Genomic DNA, 17,387 nt, shown 5'->3' with positions numbered 1-17,387 from the left:
CTCTCTGATACATTACACACATGTGATAACAGGCACAGGGAAAGTTTTGCTGTTCTCAATGTGTGGGTGGGATAACTGTACAAAAGGCTAATTAAAACGTTTTTCCACAAGTGTATCACGCTGGACAATAGGTTCATTGTGAGAATTCGTTGTGGAGTTAACGTGCCTTGTACAGCAGTGTAAGACTCCGGGTGGGAAATAGGATTAGTGGGAAAAATTGCATCAGTTTAGGGTGATTGCTTGTCCTGTTGAGATAAAACGGTGGAATTGATTGGGAATTAACCCCCAGAAATTGTGCGCAGCAGGGGTTAGCCTGCTGTAGAAGCTTCACAATTTGATCAGTTTCCACCGGGCCAAGAGTCTCTCATAAACGGACAGCGTCACGTGTGGCATATTAATTTTCTCATGATGGCTGACTGTGATGTGATTCAGGACTGGAAAAATACCTAACACTGATTTCCCTTGTCAGTGTGTTCCTGGCCTGCCTATACAGGATCCTGTCCCCACTTCTGTAGGCCTCCTCTTTGGTATTATAAAGCTACTTGAGTTTTAGTGTGAACCAGGGCTTATTGTTGTTCTATGTGCAGAAGGACTTGGTGGACACACACATCCTCATAAAAGCTGATGTATGATGTCACAGTGTCAGTGAGTTCATCCAGGTCTATAAACGCAGCCTCAAATACACTCCAATCAGTGCAGTCAAATCAGCCCTGTAGCTCTGACTTTGCCTGCTCAGTCTATCCCTTCAGTGTTTTGACCACAGGCTTCACAGCTTTAAGAGGGCTGCTGCCCCTCCAACCAGAATGTCCACTCAGCTTTTTGCATGATGAAAAATCAGAGAAAGGATGTTTGGAGTGAGTTTTCTGATGTTTAGTAGTTCTTTTCTGGTGAAAATAATCTGGGATGGGTTGCAGAAGACCGAGAAAATGAGGAAAAACAACAAATACATGAGCGAGAGCGTGACCAAGGCAGCCATATGTGGCACCACGACAGGATCATTGGCAAGAAATCAACTTGTTTTTTCTTGCTGCTGTGTGCTAAAAGACACAGGAGGTAGAGTGGTCGTCCTTTGGCCAATAAAAGTGATTATCATCATTATCATTTCAAAGTTGTGAAAAAGAAGTATTATGGTGCAGTGCAAAAGGGTCTTTTATATGGTTAAAACCTTTCAGCATAAAAAGTTAGACACACACAGTCTGACCACAAAATGCAAACATTTCAGCTGGAGCTTACCAATGATTTGGGGTTACGTGGTTCCCTTAGCAATGACAGCTCATAAATCTCATCTTCTGTGTAATAAAGGTCTAAAGAAAGCTGAAAAATACAAAGATGTTTGGTATAATTAGTTAAAAAATTATTGTACCATTGATAGATAGTAAGTTTTCATTTAATGTAATATTTGTGATTCCACTCATACACTACCAGTCCAAACTTTGGGCACACTTTCCCATTCAATTCAGTAGGAAAGAGCCAAAGTACCAACTACTCAGGGAAGGAGCTATGATAACTGATTAATGATGAAGTGATGAAGAGACAGAAAGGAGAGAAAAGCCAACTGTGTTTTGTAAACTTTGATACTTATGGCATATTCCTTGTACTTAATTGGCCAGTAACACTTGTTCACTTCAAACCGTAAATGTTTAGTGCACTGTGCAGTGATAATCCCTCACCGTTAGCAGGTAAATGAGGTCCATGTTGGGCTCCACTTGGGCCACTGCACTCTGCAATGACACCAGCTCATTGAAGGTCATGTAAAGCTGATGCATCTTCACCAGGTTCACCTTATTACCGTCATCAACCCAGTCAGGAAACACCACATGCACTGCGATTAGGTCCTTGAGATGCACACCCAGGATGGGGATTTTAAAGCCCTGGCACTCGCTGAAGACCTTTCGGTAGCAGGAGTAGTTGTTACTGGAAGAGACCAGCTCGGTCATCTCGCTCCAGATCTGAAGCAAGGAGTGGAAGATTTAGAAGTATCATGGCCAAAACAAAAACATCAGGTCAGAAAAAGCAATTCACGTGATGTGTAATTTCCAGTCATGGTTTTACTAAACAGAGTGTCAGCTGGGGCATATGATAACACCATGTCCACCATACAGAAGAGCATCAAAAGGAAGTAGACTGGATTAGACTGCCATCACCAGAGTCAAGAACTCAGTGGCTCGTTTTTGGCTGATATACATTACATAAGGCTCTGTCCCTCTTTCTAATTACCAATGTCAATGCAAAGGTTTATATCAAATAAAGTCTCTGCATTCATACTAACTTGTATTGTCTTTCTTAGGTGAACTACAGCTTGAAGCATTTAGACTTTTTGCATCAGTGGTTTGTAGTCAACAGGATGGCCTTCATTTATACCCATGTAGTGGTGTCTATGAAATTAAGGGACAGCAGAGAGAATACACTACGGGAGAGAGAGGAGACACACAATTAGTGACATAAATACATGGAGAGGGGAGGGGAGGAGAAGGTAGTGAAAGGAGGAGAGGAGTATGATGGAGGACCCCAGCCTACGCCTAACTAAGGGATGGTACATCAAATCAAACCTATCCTACAACCTCTAATCAGAAAAAGTTGTGATGGTATGTAAAATCAAAATTAAAACTGAAAATAGTGATTTGTAAATCACGTGCCCTGTATTACACTGAAAACATTACAGCAGCACATTATTTGATGTGATCCCTCATCAACTTTATTCTTTGTTCAAAATAAACACTGACTTCAATCCTGATGCTGCAACACATTCCAAACAAAGTTGGGTCGGTTACATTTCAGGGCCAGTAACGAGGTAAAACAATGAAATGATGATCCCATTTGAAACAGGTGATGTCAACAGGTGACTGCATCATGATTTGGTACAACAGTGGCATCCAGGAAAGGCCGAGCCCTTTAGGAGCAAAGATGGGCCGAGGACCACCAGTTTGACAACATATGAGTGAGAAAATTATTGAAATGTTTAAAAACAATGTTCCTCAAAAAAAGATAGGAAGGGATTTGGATCTGTCACCCTCTACGGTGCAGAACATCATTAAAAGATTCAAGGAGTCTGGAGGGATTTCAGTATGTAAAGGCCCTTCTATAAGTGATATAACCACATGGGCTCAGGATGACTTTGGCTCACCTGTGTCAGGCACTACAATATGTAGTTACATCCATAAATGCTGCTTAAAACTGTACTGTGCCAAAAGGAAGCCCTATGTCAACAGTGTCCAGAAGTCGACTGCTCTGAGCTCAGAGGCATCTGGGATGGACCATCACACAGTGGAAACGTGTACTGTGGTCAGACGAATCAGGATTTCAGGTCATTTTTGGAAGGAATAGACAGCACATACTGCCTTCAAGACAACATCTTTTCCAGGGACACCCATGCATATTTCAGCAAGACAATTCAAAACCTCACACTGCCACATTACCAAGGCCTGGCTGTGAGTACTGGACTGGCCTGTCTGCAGTCCTCACCTGTCCCCAGTAGAGAATGTGTGGCACATGTTGAAATGCAAATTGCATCAATGAAGACCCAGGACTGTTGTGGACCTTAAGACTTGCTTGCAGAAAGAATTGGCCAAAATGACGTGAGTGCTGGACTGGTCTGTCTGCAGTCCCCACCTGTCCCCAGTAGAGAATGTGTGGCACATGTTGAAAAGCAAATTGGGTCAATGAAGACCCAGGACTGTTGTGGACCTTAAGACTTGTTTACAGGAAGAATGGGACAAAATGACACCTGACACAATGAATCACTTGGTGTCCTCAGTCCCTAAACAGCTTTTAAGTGTTGTGAAAAGGAACAGCAGCATCACACTGTGGTAAACCCTTTGTTGTCCCAATTTTGTTGGAATATGTTGCAACATCAGGATTGAAATGAGTGTTTATTGTGAACAAAGAATAAAACTGATGGCGTTACATCAAATAATATGCTGCTGTGTTTCCAAGTCATACAGAATACAGATGATTTACGTGTCACTACTTTCAGTTTTAATTTTGATTTTACAGAATGTCTTAAGTTTTTCTGATTTGGGGTTGTACATGCAAATGCCTGAAATTAACTAACTGCCAGACTAAATGGTACTGACATAAAGAATTGTGTGAAAATAAAAGACAAACAGGAAAGCAGCAAGTAGGTGTGAAACAGCTACTGCAAAAACTCTGCTGGTGTAATGTAAAAGCACTAGATAGCCAAGCTGTGAAACCCATGCAGATACAGTAGGTAGGGGCAGGATAATAGTATGGGACACACACAATTTCTGTTTAATTTCTATTGTCTCCTGTGTGTGTAATTTGTTTGGTTTCTGTTCACTACAGTGGTGTTTATGATGGGTGTATTAGTACATCAAACATTTAGTTCAAAACATATCTGACATTCTTTTGGATATAGTCCTCTACTGTAATGTATTTTACTCTTTGTACATGTATTTTTGTACATCAATTTACATTGATGATGGCTTTTTTTTCATGTTTCAAAGGTTATTTTGTTACATGACACTGATAACCAACTAACTAACTAATATAAACAGTAACAGATGAACAGCTGGCACAGAATATTAAGTCTTGCATTATCTTCTGCACCTGATAATTCATACTCAGTTCCTCTACTCTTGTGGCTGTTACACTTTAAAGAGGAACACAGTCTCACAGGACACTGGTTGACTGGGCAGAACAGAATGCCTCATCTCTATGAGATGCACTGAGGTGTAAACATTTGCTGTCCCCAGTAGAGAATGTTTGGTACATGTTGAAAAGCAACTTGGGTCAATGAAGACCCAGGACTGTTGTGCACCTTAAGACTTGTTTGCAGGAAGAATGGGACAAAATGACACCTGACACAATGAATCCCTTGGTGTCCTCAGTCCCTGTATGACTTTTAAGTGTTGTGAAAAGGAACGACAACATCACATGCTTCACTGTCCCAACTTTGTCTGCAATGTGTTGCAGCATCAGAATTGAAGTGACTGTTTATTTTGAACAAAGAATAAAATTGATCAACTAATGGGCTGCTATGTTTTCAATGTCATACAGGACACAGAGGATTTACACATCACTATTTTCAATTTTAATTGTAATTTTACATATTGTACCAACTTTTTCTGATTAAGGGTTGTAGGATAGGTTTGATTTGACGTACCAGCCCTTAGTTATAGGCCTAGGCTGGGGTCCTCCATCATGCTCTGAGCTCCTCTACCTTTTCCTCCCCTCCCCTCTCCATGTATTTATGTCACTAACCATGTGTCTCCTCTCTCTCCCTGTACCTTTCTACAGGTTGCCCTGTCTCTGGAGCTCTGCGTCTCTGATGAGCAGTCACCAGCCACATCAACCTGCCCAGTGTTTGATTGTTTGATGTTGTGTTTGTTGTGTCTTGTTGCTTTTCTTCTCTCTCTCCTCTATCCACTCACCCCAACCGGTCGAGGCAGAAGGCTGCGCACCAAGAGCTGGGGTCTGTTGGAGGTTTCTTCCATTAAAGCGAATTTTTCCTCTCTGCTGTCACCAAGTGCTGCTCAAGAGAGGTTCGATGGGTTTTTCTCTATAATACTGTGAGGTCTAGACCTTATTATGTAAAGTGTCCTGATATGAGTTTTGTTGTGATTTGGCGCTAGACAAATAAAATGGAATCGAATTGAAGTGAATCTCCATGCAGAACTTACAGCTGACTGACTGTTAGTCTGTGCAGGCTGGTTTGTTGGTAAACATGAGTTTGTGTCCAGCTTCGCTATTCAGAGTTATTAAATTTTTAAACGGATTACACAAAACTTGCTTATACCTCAGAAGAGAAGCTCCTGAGTATGTGGTAGTTCATAACAATTGAGGAATACAGCCCATGCTGAGTTTATCTCTACATGCGGCATTCAAGGTTATTTGGTCATTAAAAAAAATTTCAGCCATCACAGCATCACAAACCTGACTGAAGCTGACCTACAAAAACATCACTGCTGGATCTCTTACAACCACACTGTGCTTATTTTGTTTTTGTACCATAGGGTGCTTTATTCTGCGTGCAGAATAATATAATGTGCATTAAAAGGCAGGTATTGACTTACCTTCACAACTTCTGGAGCCAGATAAAAATGAGTCTCCTTAAGTCGAGAAATGGAGCTGTGGCTCAGCCCTCCAACCACTGCCATCAGGGTGTTGAAGTTCTGCAGCTGCAGAAGTTTCTGATGAGGAAAATTAATGTTTTCAGATTTTCTCTTTTGTCTATTAATCATCTATACCAATTATCCCGTAGAGGTTCACTTTGGGTTGTAAAGCCAATCCCAGCTGACACTGGGCAAGAGACGGGGTCCACCCTGCACAGGTCACCAGTCTACCACAGGGCCAACACATAGAGACACACAACCACCCACACTCACACCTACAGGCAATTTAGAGTTACCTGTCAACACAACCTGCATGTCTTTGGACTGTGGGAGGAAGCCACACAGACACAGAGAGAACATGTAAAGTCCACACAGAAAGGCCCCAGTCTGGATTTGAGCCCTTGCTGTGAGGTGGCAGTGCTAACCACTGCACCACTGCCCTATGACTGACCTAGTCAAACATGTTCCATGTCTAGTCTCATGCTGTTCTAGAAAAAAGGACTGTGATTGTTTCTGTAGTGCAGAACCCGCTCCAGTGGTGTAGTAATAAATAGTGGTAAGTAAACCTTCACTTTCTCTGGAAGTTTAGGTGAGAACATCAATGCCACTCTCATGTCTGTACACTAAATATGACACTGGAGTTAGCAGTGATTAGCTTAGCTTAGAATAAACAGCCAAATTGAAACAGCTAAACCTTGCAGTTGATATAGCAACATTGTGGGATGTGCTGAAAAAATATTTGTTCTTCAAGGCTAATGTATGATTGCACTGCTCTGCAACTTAGTAAAAAATTGCTAGTGGTGCTCATTCCTGAACAGAAATATTTTTATATTTCAGTACAGTGCAGCTAATATTATGCTACAACATTTACATAATTAAATAGCCAACAATAAAAGACTGAAACTATGAGAAAAAGGCAGGAAACTTCTGTTTTTGACTGGCAAGGGAGTTTGGGACAGGATGTGCAGGGCTGCCAGTTCAGTCATAGCTACCTCCTACCCACATTTCATAAGGACACTGTACTCATATTTACTGTCTAGGAACAGGCCAGCAGAGACGCCAAGATTTAATGTTAACTGACTAGCTATATTAATATTTGGGGTGTTGTATATTTTTTGGAACTCCCACTCATTCAGGAAAATGACCTTCTTCTCTTTCTCTTTGTTTCAGAAACAGCAGCCTCTGTTTTACCTGTGCCACGTGGATGTATTTGGTGATGACCTCTGCTCGTGTCTGAGGTGTTAGTTTGCTTAGCACCATGAGCTGCACCCACTGAGAGATTCCATTGAACAAAGCAATGGAGCGCTCCAGAGTCGGATTGTCCACGAGGCTGCCATGGATCACGTAGCTCTGGTAATCAGTGAACTGGGGACCAAAAGGGAATTACAGATCAGATGTCAGTTCAATCTAATCTACAGGGTCCTGTGTGATTCTTAGGCTCCAGAGGCCCCTAAAGCCTGCAGTGGTTATTACAGTTAACAACAGAAAGATAGCACAACTGTCATACTAATAACTTTGCTTTTCTTAGTGGCTTAACAATAACAAGTGCTGAAGGTGATGGTTTAGGATAAGCTGTGGTATTGTCAACATTCACAAGATTCGTCCTTTTGAGAGCTTTTTAAATATTGTGGCCTGCTAGATTTTAGATCTTGTATGCAAGTTGATATTTTGACCTGACAAGAATGCTTGAGGAAAGTTAATTGAATTTCAAACATTAAATATTTCATTCCCTTAGAAGAACTGATGTACATTTCATAGCAATCTGCCAAGGAGTTTTTCATATGTGCAACTGGAAATTTAGCCTGATGGCAGCACGAGAAGAGGATCAAGTGTTCGCACACATCCCTTTGTCACTCAGTTCCTGAATTATATTGTGCCAATCTTGTATCTTTAGAAGTCAGCCTCTGGCCATGTGCAGATGAATGCGAGTGTTTATGTACGGTATACTTGTGAAATTATATTTCTAGGACAAACACTCATGCACACACTTGTGCTTTTATTCCACTTCCAGTAACTACCTGATTACACTCTTTGGTCTTTTTGCTGATGTTGTTACCTATTAACCACTTGGCCACTGGAAACAAGGCAGTTCACCCAGAGGTCAGATAGTTTTACATCAGTACTCAACAGCAGGTGTTTAAATTCCCATAAGGGACTTTTTTTTCATGATGCACATAATTCCCCCAGTTCAGGAAGTGAATTGTACTGGGCTTTAAAATGTTAGTTACAAAATATCATAAATTCTTATTTCTTATAAATTCCACTTTTAATGGAAGAATGTGCCCCTGTCAGATGCCACCATCTTGGTTGTGTGCAGAATTAATTTATTTGAATATGTTAAAATTAGTTTTAGTTTTGTATTTTAGTTTATCATGTACTATTTGGCAGGAATTTGGTAATAAACCAAACTGAAATCTTGACCTTGATGAGTGACCTAGATGAAAGTCAAAAGATCACCAAAACTGTTGCAGTTCTGAGGCAAATATCTGTAACAACTTTCATGAAATTTCATCTAACTGTCATAATTAATAATGTCCACCTTATATTGGAGCTGGAGGACAAGTAGGATTCATCCTCTGGAAGGCATGAACATAGACTGGAGGCAATCTATTTAATAACTACAGAAGTATTTCACTCTGGACCAAAACTGTGGACAGACTAACTGAAGGACAGGCCGGCCTGTGAGCCACAGTGTTAGACTGCTAGGAAAAATAAAAACATTGCCAACTGTTCAAAAGTAAAGCTGTTTGCAGACATACCGAGATCCTCCTGGTGGACTTGAACTCTAGGAAGGTGAGGTGCTCAGCCAGCTCCATGGGCTCCAGGTGGTCAAACAGCAGCGAGGCCTTGCCTTTCTTAGCCTGCTTCTTCCTCTGGGTCAGCTGACGCATCCAGTCGTACGACGGACTACAAGGAGAGCGATTTATTAACAATAAGCTCATTTATTCTAGAAATTTACAGCCCCTGATCAAATTTAAGTGTTTGGCTGGCACTGTGGCATTTTTCCGGATAAGATTTCTTAAAATAAGCCTGAATTTCCAGCTACCCCAAGTTCTATAACAAGATAAAATAACTTAAATTTGATAAATAATAAAAAAAAAGTTTATCCCAAACAGGTCTCAAATCTACAGCCTTCAAGTTAAAAGTCATTCATGCTAACCACTGGACTACCACTGCAAGTAACCATCTGTCCTCTGGCTCGAGCTGTCATGGCGGTGTTGTTTCTACCACTTAGGTCCAGAATGAAATACCTCAACTCTGGAAATTTTCATATTCCCCAGTAGTAATCCCCTGGCTTTTCCTCTAATGCCACCATAAGGATAACTTTTTTTTGAGAGAGAGATGTTTCACCAACTGTAGGATGGATTGCCATTAAATCCAGTACAGACATTCATGGTCTCCAGTGGATGAATCTCACTGATTCTTGCGAACCTCTGACTTTTCCTCTATCCCACCAGCTCGGCAAAGTTTTCACACATCTGGTAAAATATCTATATGATGGATTAAAAAAATGGTACAGATGTTCATGATCCCCAGAGGATGAGTCTCAGGGATTGTGGTGATTCTCTGACTTTTCATAATCGTTGCTGTAGAGGCATGATACCAGAGAGGGGTTCTGGGTTACTGATAATTATTCTGAGAATTGTATTGCAGATATCTCCATTGTTTTTAAAAAGCATAACCCATACTTTAACAAGAAGGCAAGGAACATTTTTAAATTAAGTCAAATAGCCTTACAGTCACTAGTAAATAATCCAGTCTATTTTCAAAGCATGTTTGGTGTGATTTTAAATTTAAATATAAGGTTATTTGCTTATCTAAACATATCATTGTGCAATGGTATGCTTTATAATATGGTAGAAATGTGTCACATAAACCTTTTGTAGGTCACAGACTAAAAGCTGAATGAAATTGTTTGATCTTTGTAAGTTTTTTATCTTCTTGGTCCTGTGATTTTGTGCTTACAGTTGACATATATGTGTCCTTTTGTTTCACCACTCACTCATGATGGTGTCATTTAGATATTTAGGTCAGGATTTTGGTTCAGGCGTATGATTGGAAATGGAATTAACTAATGTTAATGTTAAGTTATTTTCTTACCACTATACTTGATTGTACAGTTGTATTTGCATGCATTTGATGTCTTACATGGTGGAAATGTCGATGAGTTTGAAATGCTCCTCACAGCCAAGCTGAGCAGCCACATCTCTGAACTCTTCTGTTGCCCTGATTAAACCCAGGTCCAGGTTGAACTCAGCAGGGAATGTTACTATCCAGTACCTGAATACACACATTCACATTAGAAAGTTCAGCAAATATTTTGATACCGAAAAGATGAACTTGTGATAAATTGGAAATCATTTAACTTCAGCTCCAAAAAACTTTCCATGTATATAATGACTGTTGTTGTGAATGTGACATATGACTGATGTCCCTGTGTTGTGGTACTGTATTATGTACGGTGTAGGAAGTTTCCAACAGCTTGGAACTGTGACGGCTTTGGAGAAGTGTTGTTTTTAAAAGATGGGGTTAGTAACAGTGCAAAGGCAACTAAACAATCATTGTCAAATTTTACTGGGCACATAGACAGTGGTCACGGTGAGGATGAAAAATAACCACAGCCTTAAGTGTGAAACTCCAGTGCGAAAAGTTTGTGTTGGGATCGATGAATGTGTATGTAGCACCTTACCTCATGAAATGACATATCTTCAGCCTGGTTCTCTGGCAGTTGTCATCTTCGCAGTCACGGTACGTGGGGTTAAGTTAAGGCCTTCTTCCAAGATTTTAACATGCACTGTAGTGCATGTGTGTACTATGTTATTAAGGCAACAAATAATCACACTTTAAATTCTGAATTTGCTGCTGTGGCTGACGAACAAGGACCTATCCTCTCCTATCATTCACGATCATCTCTGCTGACTGTACAGCCACTACTCTATGGTCTACAAGCTCAGCCCAAAGTCCTCATCCATGTAGAATGTCTAGCTATTTTTATAACTTTTCAAAACAGACTCCAAAGCAGCCTTTTCACCTCAGGGCCGAGTGAGAGTGAGAGATAGTGCAGAACAACATTTTGTATAAACTAGTCTGCTGGAGGTCTAGACCTTATTGTCAGCCTGATTTAATTCAATTAAATTGTCTTTATATTGCTCCAAATCATAAAAAAAATCTCTCAAGCCACTTTATATAGTAAGGTACTTACTTACACTTACAGTATTATACAAAAAACAAACCATGAGCAGGCACCTGGTGACAGTGGAAAATTAAAAACATATTCAAATGGATTGATTAGAATTCCCATAAGGTGAAGGATAATTTATTTAATTCATCACTAAAGTTCAGATCTTTAGCAGCTGAAATACAAAACGCAGTAGTTTTTCACCATCTTGTTATTGTCATGATCCTACCCTGTCCACTTCCAGTCCTGCTTTTATTCTGACAACTTTTCCTGTCTCCAGCCCACCCTAACTCCCGGTAACTTTATCTCATCATGCACATTGCTCTCACCTGCTCACCACAGTATATAGCCATCAAGAGATGCTGCCAGATTGTTCTATGCCCTGTCTAGATGCTCCAGCTTTATTTTCTTGTGACTGCTATCCTGGTACCGAACCCCTGCCTGCTCCACCGACCCATGATCCAGCCTCCTCCCTCCTCCCTCCTGCCTGACTGCTATCCTAATATTGATACCCTGCCTGTTCTACCGACCTACGATTCTGCCTTGCCTTCACTGCTGCCCTGCCGGACATTTCAACCTCAGATTGAACTAAGTACTGTTCTCAGCCTGATCCTTCAAGACTGCATCTGTTTCTGTCTATCTTACAGAAAGACATTAAATCCTGTCCTGCTGCCTCAGCTTACTGGCTCTTTAATGGGGTCACACTTCCACGGGAGCTTCACACGCCCGTCTCTGACAGTTATAGTGCTGTGTAGTTGTGTATTTGTAGTTCCCGCAGGATTCTACCAAATGGGATATATTATCAGTAGTTTTCCCACCAGTTCTGAGGATGTAATGTACCAGCGATGCATCAGCAGCAGGCTGCGAGGAAGCAGGTTGGCCTGCAGCTCTCCATTGTCATCTGTGAAGAAAAGTACATTGCTACATGTCACAAAATTTTAATTGTAAAAGTATGATGTTACTATGCTCATGTTGTTTTCTGACTTATTTATCATAAAATGCTTCATTTTTCTTAATACATAGTATGAAAAGACCAACACTATCAATGAACTGATCTTATTAACACATACTGGCTGATGTACTGTATTTTTTTTCTTCTATGTTATAGAGCCCCTTCGTCATGCAAAGATTACTACAAACACTGGACTGGAGGCACCGTGATTTGAACCTTCAACCTTCTGGTTGGGAGATGATTGCTCTACCCACCGTACTGCTGTCGCCTTGCAAACTCACACCACAACTGTCTGGCCATAATGACCATCGTTATGTCTGGAGGAAAAAGGCAGAGGCCCACGAGCCAAAGACCACCATCCCAAATGTGAAGCATGGGGGTGGCAGCATTATGTTGTGGGGGGGAGGGTGAACTGGGGCACTTCACATCATGAGGAAGGAAGCCTGGTCACAAATGGGTCTAGTCTAAATGGACAATGACCGCAAGCAGATTTCCAAAGTTGTGGCAACATGGCTTCAAGGTACTGGAGTGGCCATTACAAAGCCCTGACCTCAGTCCAATAGAACATCTGTGGGCAGAACTGAAAAAGCATGTGCGAGCAAGGAGGCCTCCAAACCTGACCCAGTTCCACCAGGAGGAATGGGCTAAAATTCCAGCAACTGGTTGGAAGAAGCTTGTTGAAGGCGTCCCGAAATGTCTGAGCAAAGTTAACCAGTTTCAAGGCAATGCTACTGAATACTAACTGAATGTATGTAAACTTCTCATCTGTTTCAAATGTGATGAAAAAAATAAAAGCTGAAATAAATCTTGTTCTCTACTATAATTCTGACATTTCACATTCTTAAAGTAGTGATCTAACTGATCTAAATTTATAGGAATTATAGGGTTAGGAATATAGGATTTATAGGATTAAGTGTCAGGAGAAGTGACAAACTGAGCTTATATGTACTTGACTAATGTTGACTAATGTATGTAAACTTCTGACTTCAACTTTACACCCCTAAGTTAATTAAAAGAAAAAAGAAAAAAAACTACCCCATATAGCCACATACAGTAGTGGATGCTTCAACTAAATCCAAATGTTCACTCTAGTGCTCAGTTTGAACACAGAGAGGACAGAAATTGAGTCAACTGCAGTGTGTGTGTGTCATCTGCCGACAGCTGCTAGTTAGAGTTATCTCCTGAACTGAGAGCTGAGATCAGGGTGCACAGTCATTTTTCAGCCTGTTGCTCTTGTCAGTGGGATCTCTAGGTCCACTAAGGGTTAGCTACAGTCAGGTAAGGTTATCCATTCTGAATTACCACAGTCAGCAAAGTGAGAGCTAAACAATTTAAGCAACATTTTAGCCAAGCAAAGCAAGAATGTATACAGGTAAATACAGTGCCTCCTCCCAACCACAAATGTATTATAAACCCTAGATGCCAGATGGAAACATGGTGCCCATTCTGTCTGATGTAAGTTGCTTGCCTGGCGCATTCGCAAAAAGGTCCAGCAACACTTCCTATGTTTTGAACAACTTTAATAAAAAGATTAAAGTTGCTAAAAACACTGCTGTCATGATTCTGTCCCGTTTGCTTCCTGTCATGCTTTTATTTTGATGCTACTTCTAGTCCCCAGCTTACCCTGACTGCCGGGAGCTTTAGCTCATCACTCCGGATTGTTTCGACCACCGATTACTGCCTTGCCCTCCTAGAGCTGTTTGCATCTGTGTATCGACCTTCAGACTTCTCTCTCGGACCTCCCTCTTTTGGATCCCTTGGCTATGTATGTTTGCCGGTATTGACCCTGGACTGTTGTTGGACTTGGATTGTATTTTCTGGACTGTCACTGTGTATGTTCTGAGTGAGTGCAGTAAAGAGACTTTATTGACTCTATATCGCCTGGCCTTATAATTGAGTTCCCCATTAACGTTGTGGGTAGCTTTACTGGCCATCCCTGGCAACTGCATGTGTTTCTAAGCAGATAAAACACAACCAGTCAGGACCTTTTATGTCCTTATTGAGCACATACATTGAGCAAAGTGATGGCAGCACCAGGCTTCTGATGTCCCTGAAGGAGATCTCAGAAGACCGATCAAGAATTGTTGATTTGCATGCATCTGGAAAGGGTTACAGAGTCATCTCAAAGGCTATATATTGATCAGTCCACAGTTAGACATATTGTCTATAAATAGACATTATTTGCTACTGTGCCCAGCCAGGATCACTCCAAAGGCACAATGCAGACACACAGTGAAGTAAAAAAAGAACCCTCGAGTAACAGCTAAAGACTTGAGTCATTGGAGTTGGTTAACATCTCTGTTCATGAGTCAACCATATGCAAAATATCAAACAGGCATGGTATCCATGGCAGGACACCATGGATGAAGCCACTGCTCTCCAAAAATAACATTGCAGCAGCCTAAGTTTACCAAAGACCACCTTGACACTCCACAACACTACTGGGAAAATGTGCTGTTCACAGATAAAACGAAGGTAGAATTGTCTTGGAAGAACACACAGCATTATGTATGGCATGAAAAGAGAACGGTGTACCAACATGGAAACATCATTCCAGCAGTGAAGTATGGTAGAGGGGCATCATGATTTGGGACTGCATTGCTGCCTCTGGACCTGGACTGCTTGCGGAGGGGAGAATGAATTCCCAAGATAATCTTTTACAGTGAAGCCCCAGTTCAGAGCGGAAAGACTCTAAAGCAGACTCAGACAGAAGATGCAAATGTTTTATTTACAAGTAATAAAGCACGGATTTATGCAGGATCGCTGCAGATGGAAATCACCCCAGGCTACAGTGAGATGACCCAGGTGAGTGGTGGAGGCAGCTGGAGTTCATGTGGCAGGGTTGAAGCAGGGTCCAGAGGAGGCGAGATGTCTCAGGTAAGATGTGGTTGCAGGGTTCGAGTGGTCTGCGCAGCCTAGAGGGTTGTTGCAGCATGGAGCAGGGTCGATGCCAATCCATGAGTTCCGAGGCTGGTGGTGAGGACCTTCAGGTGGGTAGAGGTAACCAGGCTGGAGTGGTCTGTGCGGTGTAACCTAACAGCAGCAAGGATTACACAGAGCTGTCTACTCAGTGTCGGAGAGTTCAGGTCAGCTGAGAAACTATCTCCAGTGCTGGTGAGGATCCCTTACATTCAGTAAAGGATCTCAGAGGGTCTGGCTGTCTGGACGTGGCAAGTGCAACTAACTGACTGGCAAGGGTGGCACAGCTAAATACTAGCTGAATCAATGGAGAAAATTTGCTCCAGCTGTGTTACTCCTTGCCAGCCTCTAACAATGCTTCGCTCAACCTTTCCCGAGGGAGAAAGAGAGGGAGTGACAGACCAGCAAACTTACATGATCAAAGTATCCTGCAGGATAATGTCCTTTAAATCACACATAAACCAAGTCTCTAGAACTGCCTTCTTTCACCTACAAAATATCACCAAAATCAGGAACATCCTGTCTCAAAGTGATGCTGAAAAACTAGTCCATGCATTTGCTACTTCCAGGCTGGACTACTGTAACTCTTTACTATCAGAATGTCCCAATAATTCCCTAAAAAGCCTCCAGTTAATCCAAAATGCTGCAACCAGAGTACTGAAAGGAACAGGCAAGCGAGATCATTCAAATTTATTTGTAGAGCACCAAATCACAACAAAAGTCATCTCAGGACACAGGTCTAGACCCTAATATTTTTATTATAGAGGAAAACCCAACACGTCCCCCTTGATCAAGCATTTGCTGACATTGACTTCTCTATACTGGCTCCCAGGCTCAGTTCGGGAGGCAGACACCCTCTCTACTTTTCAGATTAGTGTAACCCAGTGCTGAAACACCAGTCAAACCTGGAATAACTATACAGTTATTAACTTTGCAGAGTGATTAAAGGACTAATAAATCTAGGTTAAAAATTGGTTTATCAAGGGATTATTGAATGGTGTTGGGTGGTGGTGAGGAAACCAGTGCAACTGCAAAAGTGGTTTGTGGCGGTGCGAGTGTTACAGGGCTAAAGAATGAGGGGCCGCTCACTCTTAATGCAACACATTTATTTCTGTAAAAGACAGAATGCAGTACAGTCATCAGGAGCGCACTCATCAATTACACCCTGGAGACTCGCAAACGGGAATATTGTGGAATAGAGATTTTGAGCTGAAGGAGGGTTGTGGGCCGGCCGGGACCTGGGAACCCACACCTTTGTGTTTTGCTAGCACATGTTACCCCGCATTGGTGAGTCATATGTGTGTGTGAATGAAATGCATTAGCTTGGATGCTACATACCGCTAGCCGCGAGCTAATTAGCACTAGCTACCTGTTAGTGTAACCTGAATGTTACTTGAAGATTTGTTCAAGATTTGTGAAGGTTTTAAGCTGTTATGTTAGTACAGTTATTTGTTAATGTTCTATGGTGCTAATAAGGTTATAATTGATGTTTCTACTGTAATGAGAGTACAAAAGTGCACTTTGCCTGGACTTTGCATGGAGTTTCATCAGATTCTCCTAGTGCTTGGTAACACTTGAAAGGAATGAGATAAGCAGGACTTTACAATGTACTTGTGAAGCTATTTTACTTCCATTGAATGTGTGTATTCACTATGCATGGTTACAAATGGTAATTGTTAATGTTGAATATGTGAAGGTTAATGTTGTATAAATTGAGAAACTAACTTGAAGTGCTTGATAGTAGCTTTTGACTATATACAATTAGTTTATAGTGAAATCAAACTATGGTGTTCTGGCCTTTCCGTTACAAATGGTAATTGTTAATGTTGAATATGTGAAGGTTAATGTTGTATAACTTGAGAAACTAACTTGAAGTGCTCGATAGTAGCTTTTGACTATATACAATTAGTTTATAGTGAAATCAAACTATGGTGTTCTGGCCTTTCCATAGGTCAGGTTTTTTGTCTTAGTAGGATTCAAACGGAGCTACTCTGCAGTAGCTGAGGATCGACACCTCTCCAGTACTGGATGGCGAGCCCGAGCCCAAGGAACTGAACTCAGTGGTAGCTAGTAACTACACTGGTTACAAGACATTGAATTGAACAGGACACTGAACAGACTTAAGACATGAACGGGTTTCCACACACTGAAACAAAGGACTGAACTTGATTTTATTTTGTTTTGTACGAGCGCTCATCCTCAGTTAATTTCTTTTCCAATGAATGTGAATTTTTCCCCCATTCATTTATAATATAAAATTCAACTG

At 41.3% G+C, this 17,387-nt stretch overlaps 1 protein-coding gene across 5 annotated transcripts in view; it reads right to left on the bottom strand.

The window, feature by feature from the left end:
- rasgrp3 (RAS guanyl releasing protein 3 (calcium and DAG-regulated)) overlaps positions 1–17,387 on the bottom strand; it is a 63,769-nt gene that overhangs the window by 17,329 nt on the left and 29,053 nt on the right. For all 5 annotated transcript variants that reach the window (XM_020599879.1, XM_020599883.1, XM_020599882.1 and 2 more), the window contains exons 3-10: positions 12,049–12,151; positions 10,762–10,824; positions 10,221–10,352; positions 8,831–8,978; positions 7,263–7,436; positions 6,033–6,149; positions 1,671–1,949; positions 1,234–1,314 (exon numbers count right to left, since the gene is read on the bottom strand). In XM_020599879.1, the coding sequence (XP_020455535.1) occupies positions 1,234–1,314; positions 1,671–1,949; positions 6,033–6,149; positions 7,263–7,436; positions 8,831–8,978; positions 10,221–10,352; positions 10,762–10,824; positions 12,049–12,151 (1,097 nt within the window). The remainder of the gene's footprint in view (positions 1–1,233; positions 1,315–1,670; positions 1,950–6,032; positions 6,150–7,262; positions 7,437–8,830; positions 8,979–10,220; positions 10,353–10,761; positions 10,825–12,048; positions 12,152–17,387) is intronic.

Source organism: Monopterus albus, unplaced genomic scaffold, assembly GCF_001952655.1.
Source record: "Monopterus albus unplaced genomic scaffold, M_albus_1.0 scaffold43.1, whole genome shotgun sequence".
Classification (NCBI taxonomy): Eukaryota; Metazoa; Chordata; class Actinopteri; order Synbranchiformes; family Synbranchidae; genus Monopterus; species Monopterus albus.
Note: the sequence above shows the minus strand (reverse complement) of the source record. Positions and strands in the feature narration are given on the sequence as shown.